This window comes from Stomoxys calcitrans, chromosome 4 (assembly GCF_963082655.1).
Source record: "Stomoxys calcitrans chromosome 4, idStoCalc2.1, whole genome shotgun sequence".
In the NCBI taxonomy this organism is placed as follows: domain Eukaryota; kingdom Metazoa; phylum Arthropoda; class Insecta; order Diptera; family Muscidae; genus Stomoxys; species Stomoxys calcitrans.
The window spans coordinates 121,147,343-121,161,868 of record NC_081555.1 but is presented as its reverse complement, the minus strand read 5'-3'; the positions used below and the strand labels follow the sequence as shown (position 1 = coordinate 121,161,868).

Genomic DNA, 14,526 nt, shown 5'->3' with positions numbered 1-14,526 from the left:
TTCATGCCGAACCCGAACGGCGTTCCGCTTAGAGAAACCACTTGGTAGAGAAATCTCAATATTGCAGGATGCCTCACAAATGTCGCCATCATTAGGAGGGAAAACCACCGCAGAAAATGTTTTTCTGATCTTCACTTCGGAATTTTAGCTCAAGTGTTCGGTGTAGAGGCAACGGGCTAACCTCTACGCCACGGTGGCCTCCGATTATTGCTGTTTTTCTAAAAATTGCGCTAGGTTTGTGTAATTGCATTAGTATAGGAGTTTACAATGCTTAAAGCCTAAGCACCAATGTTGGAGAAAATAAATTTTTCTGCATTGGTCATCAACTTACTAAATACCCAAATGGAATATCAGACTGACAAAATTCTTCTTAAAGGCCGCATTGCTATACGGCCCACCTTACTCCTAAACAAGCCGGTAAGAGAGTAGATACTACGGAGGTCATGATCAAATTATTGAATAATCAAAAGTTCGTCGCCACGAAAGCGAAACACTGCATCAAAAAAGTTTGAAAAGGGTTTCGCCTTTAAAGTCAACATGATCTGATGAAATGTTTGCGGGATAACTGAACAAGGAGGAAAACTATTTTGCGGCCAATTTCCAAAGCTGTAGTAGAAGATAATAGTTCTACTAGATCCGCGAAAACTGCAAAGTCACACGAGCTACTTTTTGATTCTGAGATGTACTTATTATCTCATGCCATATATGTAAGGAAAAGAATAGCGCAGAGAATCCTTTGTAAACACTCCAGTTTATGACCAATATAAAAGATTCACTGAGAGTCCTCATCAAATAACAATCTGTAAAAGCTCGTATAATCAATTTTACAATAAGGAGCTAAAACGGTAATATGACATTTAGATGCATACTGCAGAAGGCTAAAAAATATTGTCAACTATGCAGAAAATCTCGATATGGGAACTAAATCCGTACATAATTATTTTTTTCATTTAACCAACACGCAGGGGATGTTCCCTATGTATGGAAATGCATTGTTTTGGCGGAAGAAATGTTAGGAATCGGAGGAAGGAAAGAGGGGGTGGTAATTATTAACATTTGTCTTGAATTTCTGGATGTCGTAGTCGGTGGGAAAGATATTTGCCGGAAATCGATTCCACATACGTACAGTTATGGCGAAAAAGAAATTACCTCTGTAGTGCATTGTTCGGTCAGGTGGCTAATATATCTATTAATTCCTGGAGAATTTCGAATTTTTGACGAACATATTTATGTTAGGAATAAGTAGGCGGATATCAGTGGAACACACACCATGAAAGTAACGATAGAACAGAGCCACGCAACCCACGTTGCGATAGTGTTCAAGTGGAACCTTCTCTGAACACGGTGGAGTTGTTCCAAGGATGTCTTCGGAGCACCGGGCAATTTATGCGAGTTTTATTCCATTTTTGGCCTGATGTAGGTAGTATATATATTAAGAAAATCAGATGAACTGATGTATTTATTGCACCGCTTAAGAAAGCCCACGCACATACATGTTGTGCCCAACGGCCCAACGTTGTATTCTCATACCAGAACATCAAGAGCATTTGATTGCCCAATATACATGCCGTCGATAATTATTGCCGATTGTAAAGAGTCAGCGTATCGACTGTAATGAGTCAGCACTGAGGCTTGAGTGCATTAAAATATACTCTGTTCATTCGACCCCACTCAGAAATGATCAGCAAGTCCTGACAGAGTGCGTCATCCATAATCCGCCTCCTGTCTCCAATCTCATGGAAATTCGGCCTATGGTCGAATGAATATAAATGACAAATATAACTGTCATCCGCAAATAAGTAGATTGGATTCGAAGCCTTACTCAGTAGATCGTTAATAAGTAGCTTTTTAACTTATGTTAGAAAAGGTACGTCTTATGCATAGTGTGATTATTCATAGGCCTGATGGCTTCGCATTGCATGAAATGAAATAAATAAATAAAAATAGGAACAAGTAAGAGCGTGCTAAGTTCGGCCGGGCCGAATCCTATATACCCTCCACCATGGATCGCATTTGTCGAGTTCTATGCGCGGTATCTCTTTTTAGGCAAACAAAGAATATTGAATGAGAACTGTTATGCTATTGGAGCTATATCAAGCTATAGTACGATTCTGACCATAAATTAATGCTGAACATTGTAGAAGTCATTGTGTAATATTTCAGTTCATTTGGATAGGGGCTCAAGAAGCAAAATCTGGAGATATGGGAGCTGTATGAAGCTATTGATCGATTCAGACCATATTAGAATCGTATGTTTAAAGTCATGAGAGAAGCTGTTGTACAAAATTTCTGTCATATCGGATGAGAATTGCGCCCTCTAGAGGCTCAAGAAGTCAAGATCCCCGATCGGTTTATATGACAGCTATATCAGGTTATGTATCGATTTGCACCATTGCACGCTCTATTGGCTCAAGAAGTCAAGATCTTAGATTGGTTTATATTACAGCTATACCAGATTATGAACCGATTTAAATCATACTTAACACAGTTGTTGGAAGTCAAATCGGACTAAAATAGCGCCCTCTATTGGCTCAAGAAGTCAAGACCCAATATCGGTTTATATGGCAGCTATATCATAACATGGACCGATATGGCCCATTTACAATCCCAACCGACCTGCACACATAAGAAGTATTTGTGCAAAATTCCAAGCGGCTAGCTTTATTGTTTTAAAAGTTAGCATGCTTTCGACAGACAGACAGACGGACGGACGGACATGGCCAGATCGACATAAAATGTCATGACGATCAAGAATATATATACTTTATCGGGTCTGAGACGAATATTTCGAGGAGTTACAAACGGAATGACGAAATTAGTATACCCCCATCCTATGGTGGAGGGTATAAAAAGAGAGGGAAAAAGGAGGGTATAAAAAGAGAGGGAAAAAGCCTTGTGGTACACCTGCGGTTAATTTGTATTCATCTGAAGAGAACCCATCAACAACATAGTACGATTCTCTGAAAAGCTGGATATAACTCTGGCAAAATCCAGTCCGTGCCAGACCCTATCAAATACCTTGGATATACCCAGCACCACGATCTTACTCTCACCAAACTGGTGTACAAATCGACTTCATCGTTCCGACAGAAACGCCATCTGGTCGCTCGTTTCTGTCGATTTACGATTTCTGAGGAACCAATATTATCGGTCACTAAGAAGGCCTTTGGGCTCTAAATACATCAAAAGATGATGGTTGATCAAGTTTCAATTTGTGACTGATATGACAGAAATTTGGAACGTAAAGTATACATATTCCATGGTGGCTGGTTCCCGAGATTTGCCTCGGCTGAACTTGTCCATGGTGGCGGGTTCCCGAGATTCGCCTCGGCTGAACTTGTTTTTAAATAAACTCAGAAGAAAATACTTTTGGTGGGGTGTAAACAACATGTGAACTGTCAAGTTTCAGAGAGATACCAGCGGGATACCAGTTCGTGTCAGCTATCCTGTATATACACCTGAGTACTAAGATCAATAATTGAAAGTGTTTCTCCGCTCTTACTAAGCGGAATGTTTGTGGTGTTACAGTCCATCATATGGTGGTGAGCATAAAAAACCTTATGGTGGGTACTGTCTGATGTCTGTCTAAAACACAAATTATGTTCGGTGCCCCTAAAATTAAACCTCAACTGAGCAATGGATTAAAAATCGCAATTTAAATTAAGTTGCAAATGGCCATCTATTAATCATGCTGAATATACTCATTCTTCGAAAAAGGTAATGTTGTACCGATGTTTTGTATCTGAATAGCAGTTTTTGTGGGATTTGCGTAGTTGCTTTACAACATTTCTGCAGTGTTCTTTTTGTTTTATTTTGGAGTAACCTTTTCGCATATAATGAGCTTCATAGAATTAAATTTCCCTTCATTTTTTTGTGTGGTGGAAAAAGGTTAATAATCTCTTATTGATGCTAATGTTACGCCCTGTTGGTTGGACATGCCTGGACGGAAAATCGTTTTGGTTTTTTGTTGTTGTTGGGAGGGGAAAAAAGTAAAGTATGCTTCGCTTAGCATAAGCTAAAGTTAAATTAAAAACTGGAAACGGATATAAAACAAATATCCCAACTAAATGAAGAGAAAATGGCAAGGAGAAAAAAATCGCATTCAGGTAAATATGCGTAAAACAGAAGAAGAAACCCCAAACCATTCAAAATCAACTAAGAATAGAAAGTAGAAGAAAAAAAAGACACACGGAGAAAACTTACAAAAAGAAGTCGGATAGAAAAACCAAGGCAAAGCTTTGGGAAAACAACAAAAAAGTAAAGGTACGAATGAGATTCACCCAGAAGTTGGAATGTTAAAAATAATGAGGTGTTGGTGGGGACATGGCTGGCGAAGTAAAACGAAAAGGCGAAAAATAAAACCCTATGATATTGTGGTGTCTTTTGGAATTCTTGTTGTTGATGCTGTTATTATTGTTGTTGACAAACGAAACGAAAGACAAAAAAAAAATGCTAAGGATGACAGAATGAGAGATTTATACGAGTCTAGAGTTTTTTTTCCATTCGCCGGGAACGAGATTTGTTAATGAGCTGTGGCAACATGAGATACGGGCGACAACGTTGATTTTTCTTAAACATAATTCGGTGTTGTTGGTTGAAATGTATATGTAAGTATGTAGGTTTGAATGTATGTTTGGGCATGGGTGTTGTTAACTTTTTCGTTTTGGTGGATGTTGTTTTGCTGTCCCATATTTTCTTCTTGATTTTTTTCGTTTGGGTGTGTTTATGGTTTGGAAACGGGTGAAATGAATAAAATTAAAAATATTACCCCCCTGACAAAAAAGGAGTCACTTCATCTTTTCTTGGTTTTGCGTTTATGGAATGGATGTTTAATTAAATTTGAAATAATTCTTTTTCTTTGCACTTTTTGTTAATTTTTTTCTTTTGTGGGAGTGTTGGTTTTTGTTGCTGGTGTGGTGTGGTGTGGTGTACCGTAATGGATGACAAGCCTGCTTTAAGATTCATTTGTAGGGCTTGTTTGTTTTGCTTGTGGGTGTATGTGTGTTATATTAGTTGTTGTTGTTGTTGATACTTATTATTGTTAACGCTGTATGATTAATGTTTGCATATTAATTTCCTGTTTTCCATGCTTTTTTGTCTTTTCTTATTCACTTTTTCTTACACAAGAAAAAAAGAATACACAATGATTATGGGAATTAAAAATTATTCAAACTGAGTTGAATATCATGTAGAAGGATAATAATTCTATTAAAAAAAAAACAAGTTAAGAATTAAAAGAAGGAATACATGATGAAAGAAATGTTTCTGAGCAACTAAGATTTACATTTCGTTTCTATTTTTATTTTTGCTGTTTTTGTCGTTGGTTCCTTGCTTAATGATGTCAAAACGAGAAATGCTTACTACACATTAAAATGAGTCCTTTAGCTGGATGGATTGATCGATTGATTGATTAGTGGAGGGGGTGGTGGGAGAATTATCGATACGATGTTACGATTCTTTACGGATTTTTTTCGATGATTTTTTTTTGCGCTCAATGTTTTGTTGTGTTAATTATATTGCTGTTCATTTCATTTGGAAACTTCGCAATGGTATTGAGTTTCAGTTGGGGGTTTCGATTTCTTTCCTTATTATTTGTTTGTTTGTTTTTTTTTTGGAAAACTTTATTATTGAAGTTTGTTTCTAATACCATCATCGTTCGCTCGCTCACTCGCTCAGGTTTTTGTTAATTAAAACGTAGTTGTCTTTTATGTTCAATTAACGAGAATTTTGCATTGCTCTTGATTTCGTTTCTGCAAAATGTATAACTTTGGTTGGCGGACAAAATTGCTAGTTAGCTTAATTAAAAGAGATCACAGGAAAGCAAATAATTGCTATTATTTGCACAAAATATGACAACGCTACAAAAAAAGATTCCAGAAATCTATAAGAGGGCTCAAAAGTATTGCAAAATACATAAACACTGTCAACCTTATTCACTTATCTTTCACGAACTCAGGACACCATGACGTCAATACAGACCAAGGCCTATGGTGAGAATCGAACCCATGAAACCCGTACTGGCAACCAACTCGACTAGCAGGCGCCTTTATCCCATGCTAACTAAAAATCGAAATACAATGGTAGTTAGTGGCGCCGAGTTCCGGATGAAACAAAGAAAACCTGATAAGTATTCCATTTAAAATAATATTGCGCAGATTAATTCGTACATTTGCTTCTGGAATTTTGAATCTCCATAACGAGTGGTAGAAGTATGAAAGCAACCAGTATTCCTGATAGAACCGATTGGAACTACGATATCCCTGGTAAGTTACATAGACTTCTATACGGATGGTTCTAAACTAAACGACCAGGTGGGCTTTGGGGTGTACTCTAAAGATCTAGAACTGGTGATATCGAAAAGGTTTCCCGACCACTGCAGTGTGTATCAAGCGGAGATAGTTTCAATTAAGGAAGTGGTGGAATGGCTAAGATATAATGTCATTACGACGATTGGCATAAAAATCGACAGCCGGGCATTAAATCCCTGGAGAACGTATTTCTGAACTCTGCCCTCGACTGTCGCAGATCTCTCAACGAGATGGCTGAACAGTTCAAAATTTGATTTGATTTGTAATGTAGATGAGCTTGCGAGGATGGGTATGCCTTTAGCGACATGTAAGCTAAGTTTTCAGGACCAGGCCCGAAGGAGAACGAATGATAGATGTTCACAAAGAGGGGGCTGTGAGCATTCCAAAACTATGTGGACTTGAAGAGGTCTACAGCTTTGCTGCCATTGGCTAGAACATACGCCGCAGTTATTGTGTCCGTCATGACAGATCACTGTCTAATCGGAAAACATGTTGAAAGACAGAAGGTTGTCAGCAACGACTTGTGCAGAAGCTGTGAGGACATCGAAGAAAAAGAGACTATAGAACACCTTCTGTGTGTGTGTCCCGAACTAGCAGTCAAAAAGAGTTTCACTTTAGGTTCTCATTTCTTTGCGAACCTATCTGATTTAGCGGATGTGAACATTTGCAAGTTATTGGGAGTTTTAAAGCAATCTGGATGATTCAACAGGAGAAACTAGAAGGCATATTCCTTCTTCTGTTCCTGTGGTATCACAATGGACGAAAACGTCTAAGTGAGTCTGATGGCAGATTGCCACTTAAACCTATACCAATCTTGCTGCTGAGCGCTTGCAGAACCAGGATTCGCCTGGGCACTACATATGATAGTACTATGATCATTGCAATGCAACCTAAATTGACATCAATGGCATTCATCGTGAAAAATCTGCAAAAAAGGAGACTGGGACACGTTTGTAAAATTAGAAGAAAAAGAATATGGAAGAACGTAAGTGTCAGCAGGAATAAAAATTAAGTCAGAAGTAGGACTTTGGTACTGTAACATGCTCCCATAGAGATGAGAAGGACGATCCAATGAGAAAAGATGGGATAGAGGAGACGTTGATAGCACACATTTAAACTTTGAAAATGGGTTTGGCATCAAAATATAACCCATCCGGCTATGAAATAAGAATGCAGCAGGAGACGATGGGTCACACGTATTCAAAAGTTTATTTGGAAAGTGTGGTACGTTGCCACGTATTTATTATTGTGCTTGGCAAATGATGGTGCACTATTTAGCAGAGTGAAGCCTTATGCGAAAAAGGCGATCAAATCACAAAGTGTTTAATGACGCTAGATAAAAACGAACTTCTTGTTGCCCATCGTTGAACTGGATCATATTCAGTTCCCAAAGGATGGTGGCAATTGACTCATAGACAACGAAACAATGATTATTTTGCATGAAAAAATTCAATGACTGTGTTTTTCATATTGTGACGATTTTAACATGCCACTCATTCGTTTGGTCCGTTCTTTGGTGATATTAAGAAATTCTATCTCAATTCTGTCCCAGAGCTATCGGGATCTATAACCTCTTTGGCGATTACAAGCCAGCTTTGGACTGCCCCATACGTTTGAAAGAGTTGCAAGCATTGTTTTGCTTTCATAATCCTTAAAAATTACTAATCCTTTACCAGAATGCCCTTTACTTATTACAAAATAAGAACTTTCTGAACCTTTTAGTACCAAATAAGACTTTGGTTTACCTTTTTTGATAAGACTTTTAAGTTTTAAAAATGTGGCTTTGTCCCGAAAACCAATGTTATACATTTCCTTAGCAATGTTTCTCAAAGACCAATATTGTGACCAATTTATTTAGATTTTAATTTCTTTTTTATGGTTATAAAATTTCGTAATGATCAGATGCTGTTGTAGTACAAACGTGTTTTTTTAGTTTCTTTCTTGATTTTCTATTCTTTTGTTAAACCAAGTACACAGAAAAAAAAAATTATGTACATATCGTTTAGTTCGTTAAAACGAATAATAAATAAAATAATAAATAGAAACACATTATGTAGATTGATGTATGATGACTTATAATAGTTGGAGTAGTTAAATCATTGCATGTTCCTTCAATAAAAAAAAAAATAAAAAAAAATATGGGTGGTACGAGTTTTCCTTAGTTTCTTTGATTTTTGTTTTCATTGGCAAACTCATACGAAAATCGTTTGTTTAAATATTTGTTGCAATATCGTTATGATTTTGAGAGAATATGGTTTTTTATATGTTTTGGTTTGGTTTCGTTTAGTTAGAAAGTTAATATGTAGATAATAAAGATAATTGAATTTGTTTTGAAATTTATATGTGTGTTATAGAAAGTATTTAAGAAAAATAATTTATGGGTTTATCATGGGGATTTGTTGCATTATTTTTGGTTTTTGGCAAAAAAATAAGCAATTAATTTTGGTGTTTTGGTTTTTTTTTTGTAAATAGAGATTCCAAAATCATTCAAAGGACACAACAACCAACAAAAAAAGTATAAAGAAGAAATACATGGATTAGTACAGTTGTTAAAATGGCATTAGCGACACTCACCGATGATCTACTCACTTGCATAAACGCATAAACACCACGTAAAAACTCCATGTTAGGCTGCTGCTCTTGAGATCCTTTGGCTGGCCGCTGCGCTCGACTGATATACTGTTTGACGGTGTCGGCAACTAAATGAGGTTTTAGTTTACGTGATAATGCTCTGCAAGAGAGAAACAAAAAACAGATTACTAACTATTAAAAAAAATCTACAAAAAACAAGAACAGTTCTAAGAGCTCATTTTGAAAATGTAATGTTGACGACTTTTTCTATGAGTCAAATTTTTTTGCAATTTGCTAAGAAGTTTAGGTGGAAATGAGATTAATTTAGTTATTATACCCTACACCAATACTGTGGTAAAGAATATTATAAATTTGTGCATTTGTTTGCAACGATAAGAAGGAAAACAGCTAGACCCATTGGTAAGTGTACCGATCGGCTTAGAATCATGTCCTTTTTCGATTTAGCTAGGTCCCATGTATTCTTGTGATCAAGGTACAGTTCGCATAAGTATCTTTTTTGACCCAAGGACAAACGCTATTGATTTTGAGCAAAATCGGAACAGATTAAAATATATCTCCCATATATAACTTGCATTCGATATTTTAAATCTGTAATAGCCTCAATTTTGGTCCGATCTTTACAAAACTTTGAGTGAGATCATTTATGTGATGTCTCAAAATTTCATTAAAATCGGTGCAGCTTAAGACATAGTTTTTGTACATATCTTTAATTCGATATCACCTTCTAAGGCTGAAGATGCTACAATTTTTGTACGATATTTACAAAACTAACTAATATGTGACTATAGATTTAGATAGAGCTTACATATAGATCTTTCATCCGTTATGACCTTTTTGGTCTGTAGTATCGACAATTTTGATCCGATCTTTATAAAATTTAGCATGAGACGTTTTATTTGAAGTCCAAAATTGGCTCAGATTAGGATAAAGCTCCCTGTAGGCTGTAGTAGCCACCTTGGCGAATAGCATTCTCTTATGACTATTGAATATTCTAGAGACTTCCATTAAAGTCAGTTAAGTTTAGGATGTAGCACCTATATACAGTGGTGGATAAAATAATCGGGACAACAGATATTTAGATTAATATTGAACGATAAGATTAAGAAATGGTGTTTACTTCTGCAAACACAACACAAGACTCTTCAAGTGGATATAAAATTTTTTTTTCTCTACCACATTTCGTTTCAGTTCTAAATTGTCATGATTGGTCTATATACCCATTTGGCGGGTTTTAGTCGGCCGCCGAGGCACCAGACCCCAATAATAGAAACCATGTTTTGTTTATGGTGACTGTAAAAGTGCAAAAATATTTCGAAGGAATCGCAACACCAATCTCCGAGATCTGGTGTTTTTGAAAATTATGGTAATGAGAATTGCTTTTTAGGGGAGAGATGGCTACTCAGACATTTCAACTCAAATATGGATATCAAATTCATGCTTTACTCCAAAATCCCATTAATTTGAGTCCCATATTGCAATGGTCGGTAAATATGAACCGTTTAGAGGGTGTTTTGGGGCTGAAGCGGGAACCGGCGCTTTGCCCTGAAAATATATATCAAATTCGTTTTTTTACTCCCCAATTCCGTTGATTTGAGCTCGATATTGCCATACTAGGAACTAAGTTTCAATTCATAGGGTGCTTAAGGGCGTACCCTCAAAAACTTGGCTCCAAAATTGGATATGAAATTCGTTTTCTGCTCTCAAATACCTTTCATTTGAGTCGCATATTGTCATAATGGGTCAATTAACTTTTTTTGACGTATTTTTAGGAGGAAAAGTGCCATCTAGACTTGAACCCAAATTTTTAATGCGATATTTGTATTCTACTCTTCAATTCCTTTCATTTAATATCCATATTGTTTTTATCGGTCCACCTTTTGATTTTGGGCGGTGTTTTTGGGGTAAGGGGGAGGGTAATCTACTCCCGAATGCTTTTCATTTGAGTCCCATACTGTCATGCTTGGCTAATAAACCAATTTTAGGGTTTTTTATTTAAATATGAAGTTCGTACTCTACTCCTGAATACCTTTTATTTGCGTCCCATTTGTCCTGATCGTTAAAATTTTATTTTTGGGTAGTACTTTTGGGATGAGGGGAAGGGTCCGTCCCCTTCCGATGTCGAAGAATTATATAGCCTATGTTTCTATCTGTGAAAATTTCAAGGTAGTCGGTTCAGCGCATTTTTGAGTGTATGCGGAACAAATAAACAAACAGACAAACAAACACAAATTGATTTTTATATATAAAAAAGAAGATATAGGTTCACCGTTCAAAATTCAACAGGCCTACGAGTAATGACGTTCTTTTTACAGAAGTACACTCGTAATCACACTAGAGCCTTCAAAATTGGGATATTGAGCTGAATTTTTGCACAGAGTCGTACTTTGTCCATACGCAGATTAAATTCTTGAAAGGGTCAAATAGGACAATGTTTGAATACAGCTGCCATATACAGCGATCTTACGATATAGGGTCTTAAACCTACAATACCCACATTTATTGCCCGATTTCGATGAAATTTGAAAAAGTGAGTTGGATTAGGTCCCCGATATCCAGTATGAAAATATTTAGGAATAACAGCCAAACAAAAGAAGCATACTTGTTTGAAAGCACGTTTGTGCATTTTTTATTAATTATTTTTGCATGTATCTTGAATCACTAGTCATTGACATTTCTTAGTCTTTCTTGCGCATCCAGAATACGGAGAATGGGAGTGTGGTCATAACATCCCTTTTTAAGCATTTCTCAGCCTAAGTTGCGGCCCATGTGTTCCGGGCCAAATCATTCTTTGCACCTTTTAGAACTCACTAGTCCGAGACTTTTTATTCACAGCCTTTACCTGCGCCCTATAATTCAGCACTATTCCCGAAATCCCAGTCAAAGTCAATAACCATGAATTTCAAATACATAATAATAATTGAGAGATTATCATGCCGAAATGCAAATGTGTTGTACCATATGGTCACTATTACACTTCCTCCGGTGTAGTGTTCGCTGGTTTTTTTGTTTTAAAGCTCCCCTCAATAATTTTTCCGTTCAAGTGCCTACTCGTAACAATTGTCTTATTTTGTTTGTCTACGTTCTGCTTTGTTGCTCTCTTTTTTTTTCGTCCATTTTGACATTCGGTTTTGTAAACCACAGCAGCCCGCCCACAAAAACGCCTTTCTTATGTAGTTGTGTGATATGCAATGGTAGGATTGTGCAGTACACGTGTGTATCATGTGTGTTTGTGTTTTGCCTTAAACAATTGCATTGTTCTTAATTTACCTTAACTGCCTTTTTAGTGCTCTCAGCCAACAACTCTCAAAGCAATGAGAAAGAACAATGATGCAGAAAAAATGTAAATATAATGCCAACCACCTACATCTCTTCACATATCCGAGCAGATGCACACACTCCCATACTTACCTGGGCTTGGGTTTTGAGAATTAAAAAAAAAAAAATACCTCGCCAACACCTATGGCAAAAATACACACAAATAACTGTTCATTCATATAGCCACCCAAGTTGAGATAAAAAAAACAACAAACAAAACCCTCACAAATCTGCTATTCTACCCCAGTTATACCATATACCTCAAAATATGTACGTATGTGTGACATGTAGGGCACATTACTGCCACCTACGTAAACGAGAATTGGCGTTGTTGCCGTTGCTGGCATAGGTGTCGGTTTTGCCGGTATGGCTCTTGTTTGCATGTATTATAGCACAACAACTACAACAAAACAAGCTTATGTACATTTACAATGCAAGTAGCTTTTTTGTTGATATCGTTGTTGTTGCCGCACCTACTGTCATAGGTGCAGCTGTTTTTTGTGTGTGTTGGGGGTTTGCATTGCAATTTCAGCAAAGGGTTGATGCGTGTTTGTAAGAGAGGGCATGAGAGTTTAGGAGAAGGAGGAGAGACAAGAATTCAACTTAAGCACCAAATTGCCACTTTGCTTTTTGTAAAGTGTAAACGGAAACGCTTTTTGTGTGTGAATGTCTTCTCTTTATAAACATTTGTTTTTTGTTAAGTATATATATGTGTGTGTGCGTGCGAGTGTTTGGTTGCACACCATGTATATGTGCATGTATGTATATGCAAGTACGGTAGGTGCTAGTGTTTTGAATATATATTACAATATGTAAGCTGCTTGCTTAAGGGTGAACGCTTTAATGCAAAATTTAACTCGAAAAAACTGTTCCTTTGTTGCATATTTTCATTTGCTTTTTTTTATTTATTTTTAAATTGGAGGAAACCTTGAATAAATCTAAAAGCAATGCTTTATTTAACCTTTTTTGTGTGATATAACAAAACAATAACCAAATGAAATGTGGAACACCGGCCTTTTGGTGGAACAAATAAAAAAACGAATTTCCTCTTATGCAAATATGTTGACAATTGAAAATTGTGGAAAAGTTCTGTCTAGATTTAATGGCAATATGGCGAAAATCCATTTTATTGTTAGCACTCATGAACCTGAAGACTTTTTTTGGAGCAATAGACCCTATATAGGGTAATTGCTTCAAATAACCGATATGGATATCAAATGAAAGGGATTTTGGGGTAGATAACATATGTGAAGGAGAGAGGAGAAAGTGGACCCTAGATTAAGCTAGAAGCTATTGTTGTCGTTTGCCCTACCAAGCGATAAGGAAAAACAATCCCAACATCACCGAAGGGTGACTGCATCAGCAGCAGGATATGTTACAAAAATATCGAGCCATTTTCCAAAAAAGTAATAATTTTTGAATTTATTTGCTAAATTTTGTTAAAACAACCAAGCTAAGCAAAAGTCGGGCAAAATTCGGTTTGATCCATATCATTGTAGGGGTGCTGTATCTAATTCTTTACAATTTATGACAAAGATGGCATAACGGATTATATTTGGATATAGCTGCTTATAGATCGACATGTCGCTTTAGGGCCCTAATCATTATCGGAACATATTTCAATGGAATTACTAAATAAACTGATCACTAAGTTAGTGTGCAAAAAGGCGTATTTTCTTCACGTTTTCGCTGAAACTTGCAACAATGAGTTGAATTGGACTCGTCCATATACATTCGGAATGTGTTTCGATGAAATTAGAACTTTTTAACCGATTTCAATTCTATATAAAAAGATATTCTGTTAAGCTTATTTTAAGTCGATTTCTTTAGCAATTGGAATAAAGGGTTGTATTGAGCATCATTGTTTGTGCAAATTTACCCATGAACATCCCAATTAGGAACAGGGGCAACTTCTAACATACCAATGAGTGCTGTCCGACTCAAGTTTAAGCTCAATGATAAAAAGCCTCCTTTAAATGTTCAGTCCGAACAGTATGCCGCAGTTCGATACTCTTTAGGGAGAAGTTTTTACTTGGCCATTTTTTTCAAATGGTATAGTACCTCAAAAATGTCGCCAGCATTAAGAGGGGAGAACCATAGCTGAACAAATTTTCTGATGTTCTCGCCAGGATTTGAACTCAGGCTTTCAGCGTCATAGGCGGACATGCTAACCTCTGCGCTACGGTTGACACTAAGCTGAGCATCTATGTACCGATTTTCAATTTAATCCAAAAAGGGGTAATAGGTGTTTATTAAAATTTGGATTCAGTAGATATGTAGGTTATTTTTATGGCTGGCTGGCTGGTGTGCT

At 36.7% G+C, this 14,526-nt stretch overlaps 1 protein-coding gene across 3 annotated transcripts in view; it reads right to left on the bottom strand.

Moving 5' to 3' along the window:
• LOC131997317 (GATA zinc finger domain-containing protein 10-like) overlaps positions 1–14,526 on the bottom strand; it is a 246,667-nt gene that overhangs the window by 93,669 nt on the left and 138,472 nt on the right. For all 3 annotated transcript variants that reach the window (XM_059368105.1, XM_059368103.1, XM_059368104.1), the window contains exon 2: positions 8,883–9,039. In XM_059368105.1, the coding sequence (XP_059224088.1) occupies positions 8,883–9,039 (157 nt within the window). The remainder of the gene's footprint in view (positions 1–8,882; positions 9,040–14,526) is intronic.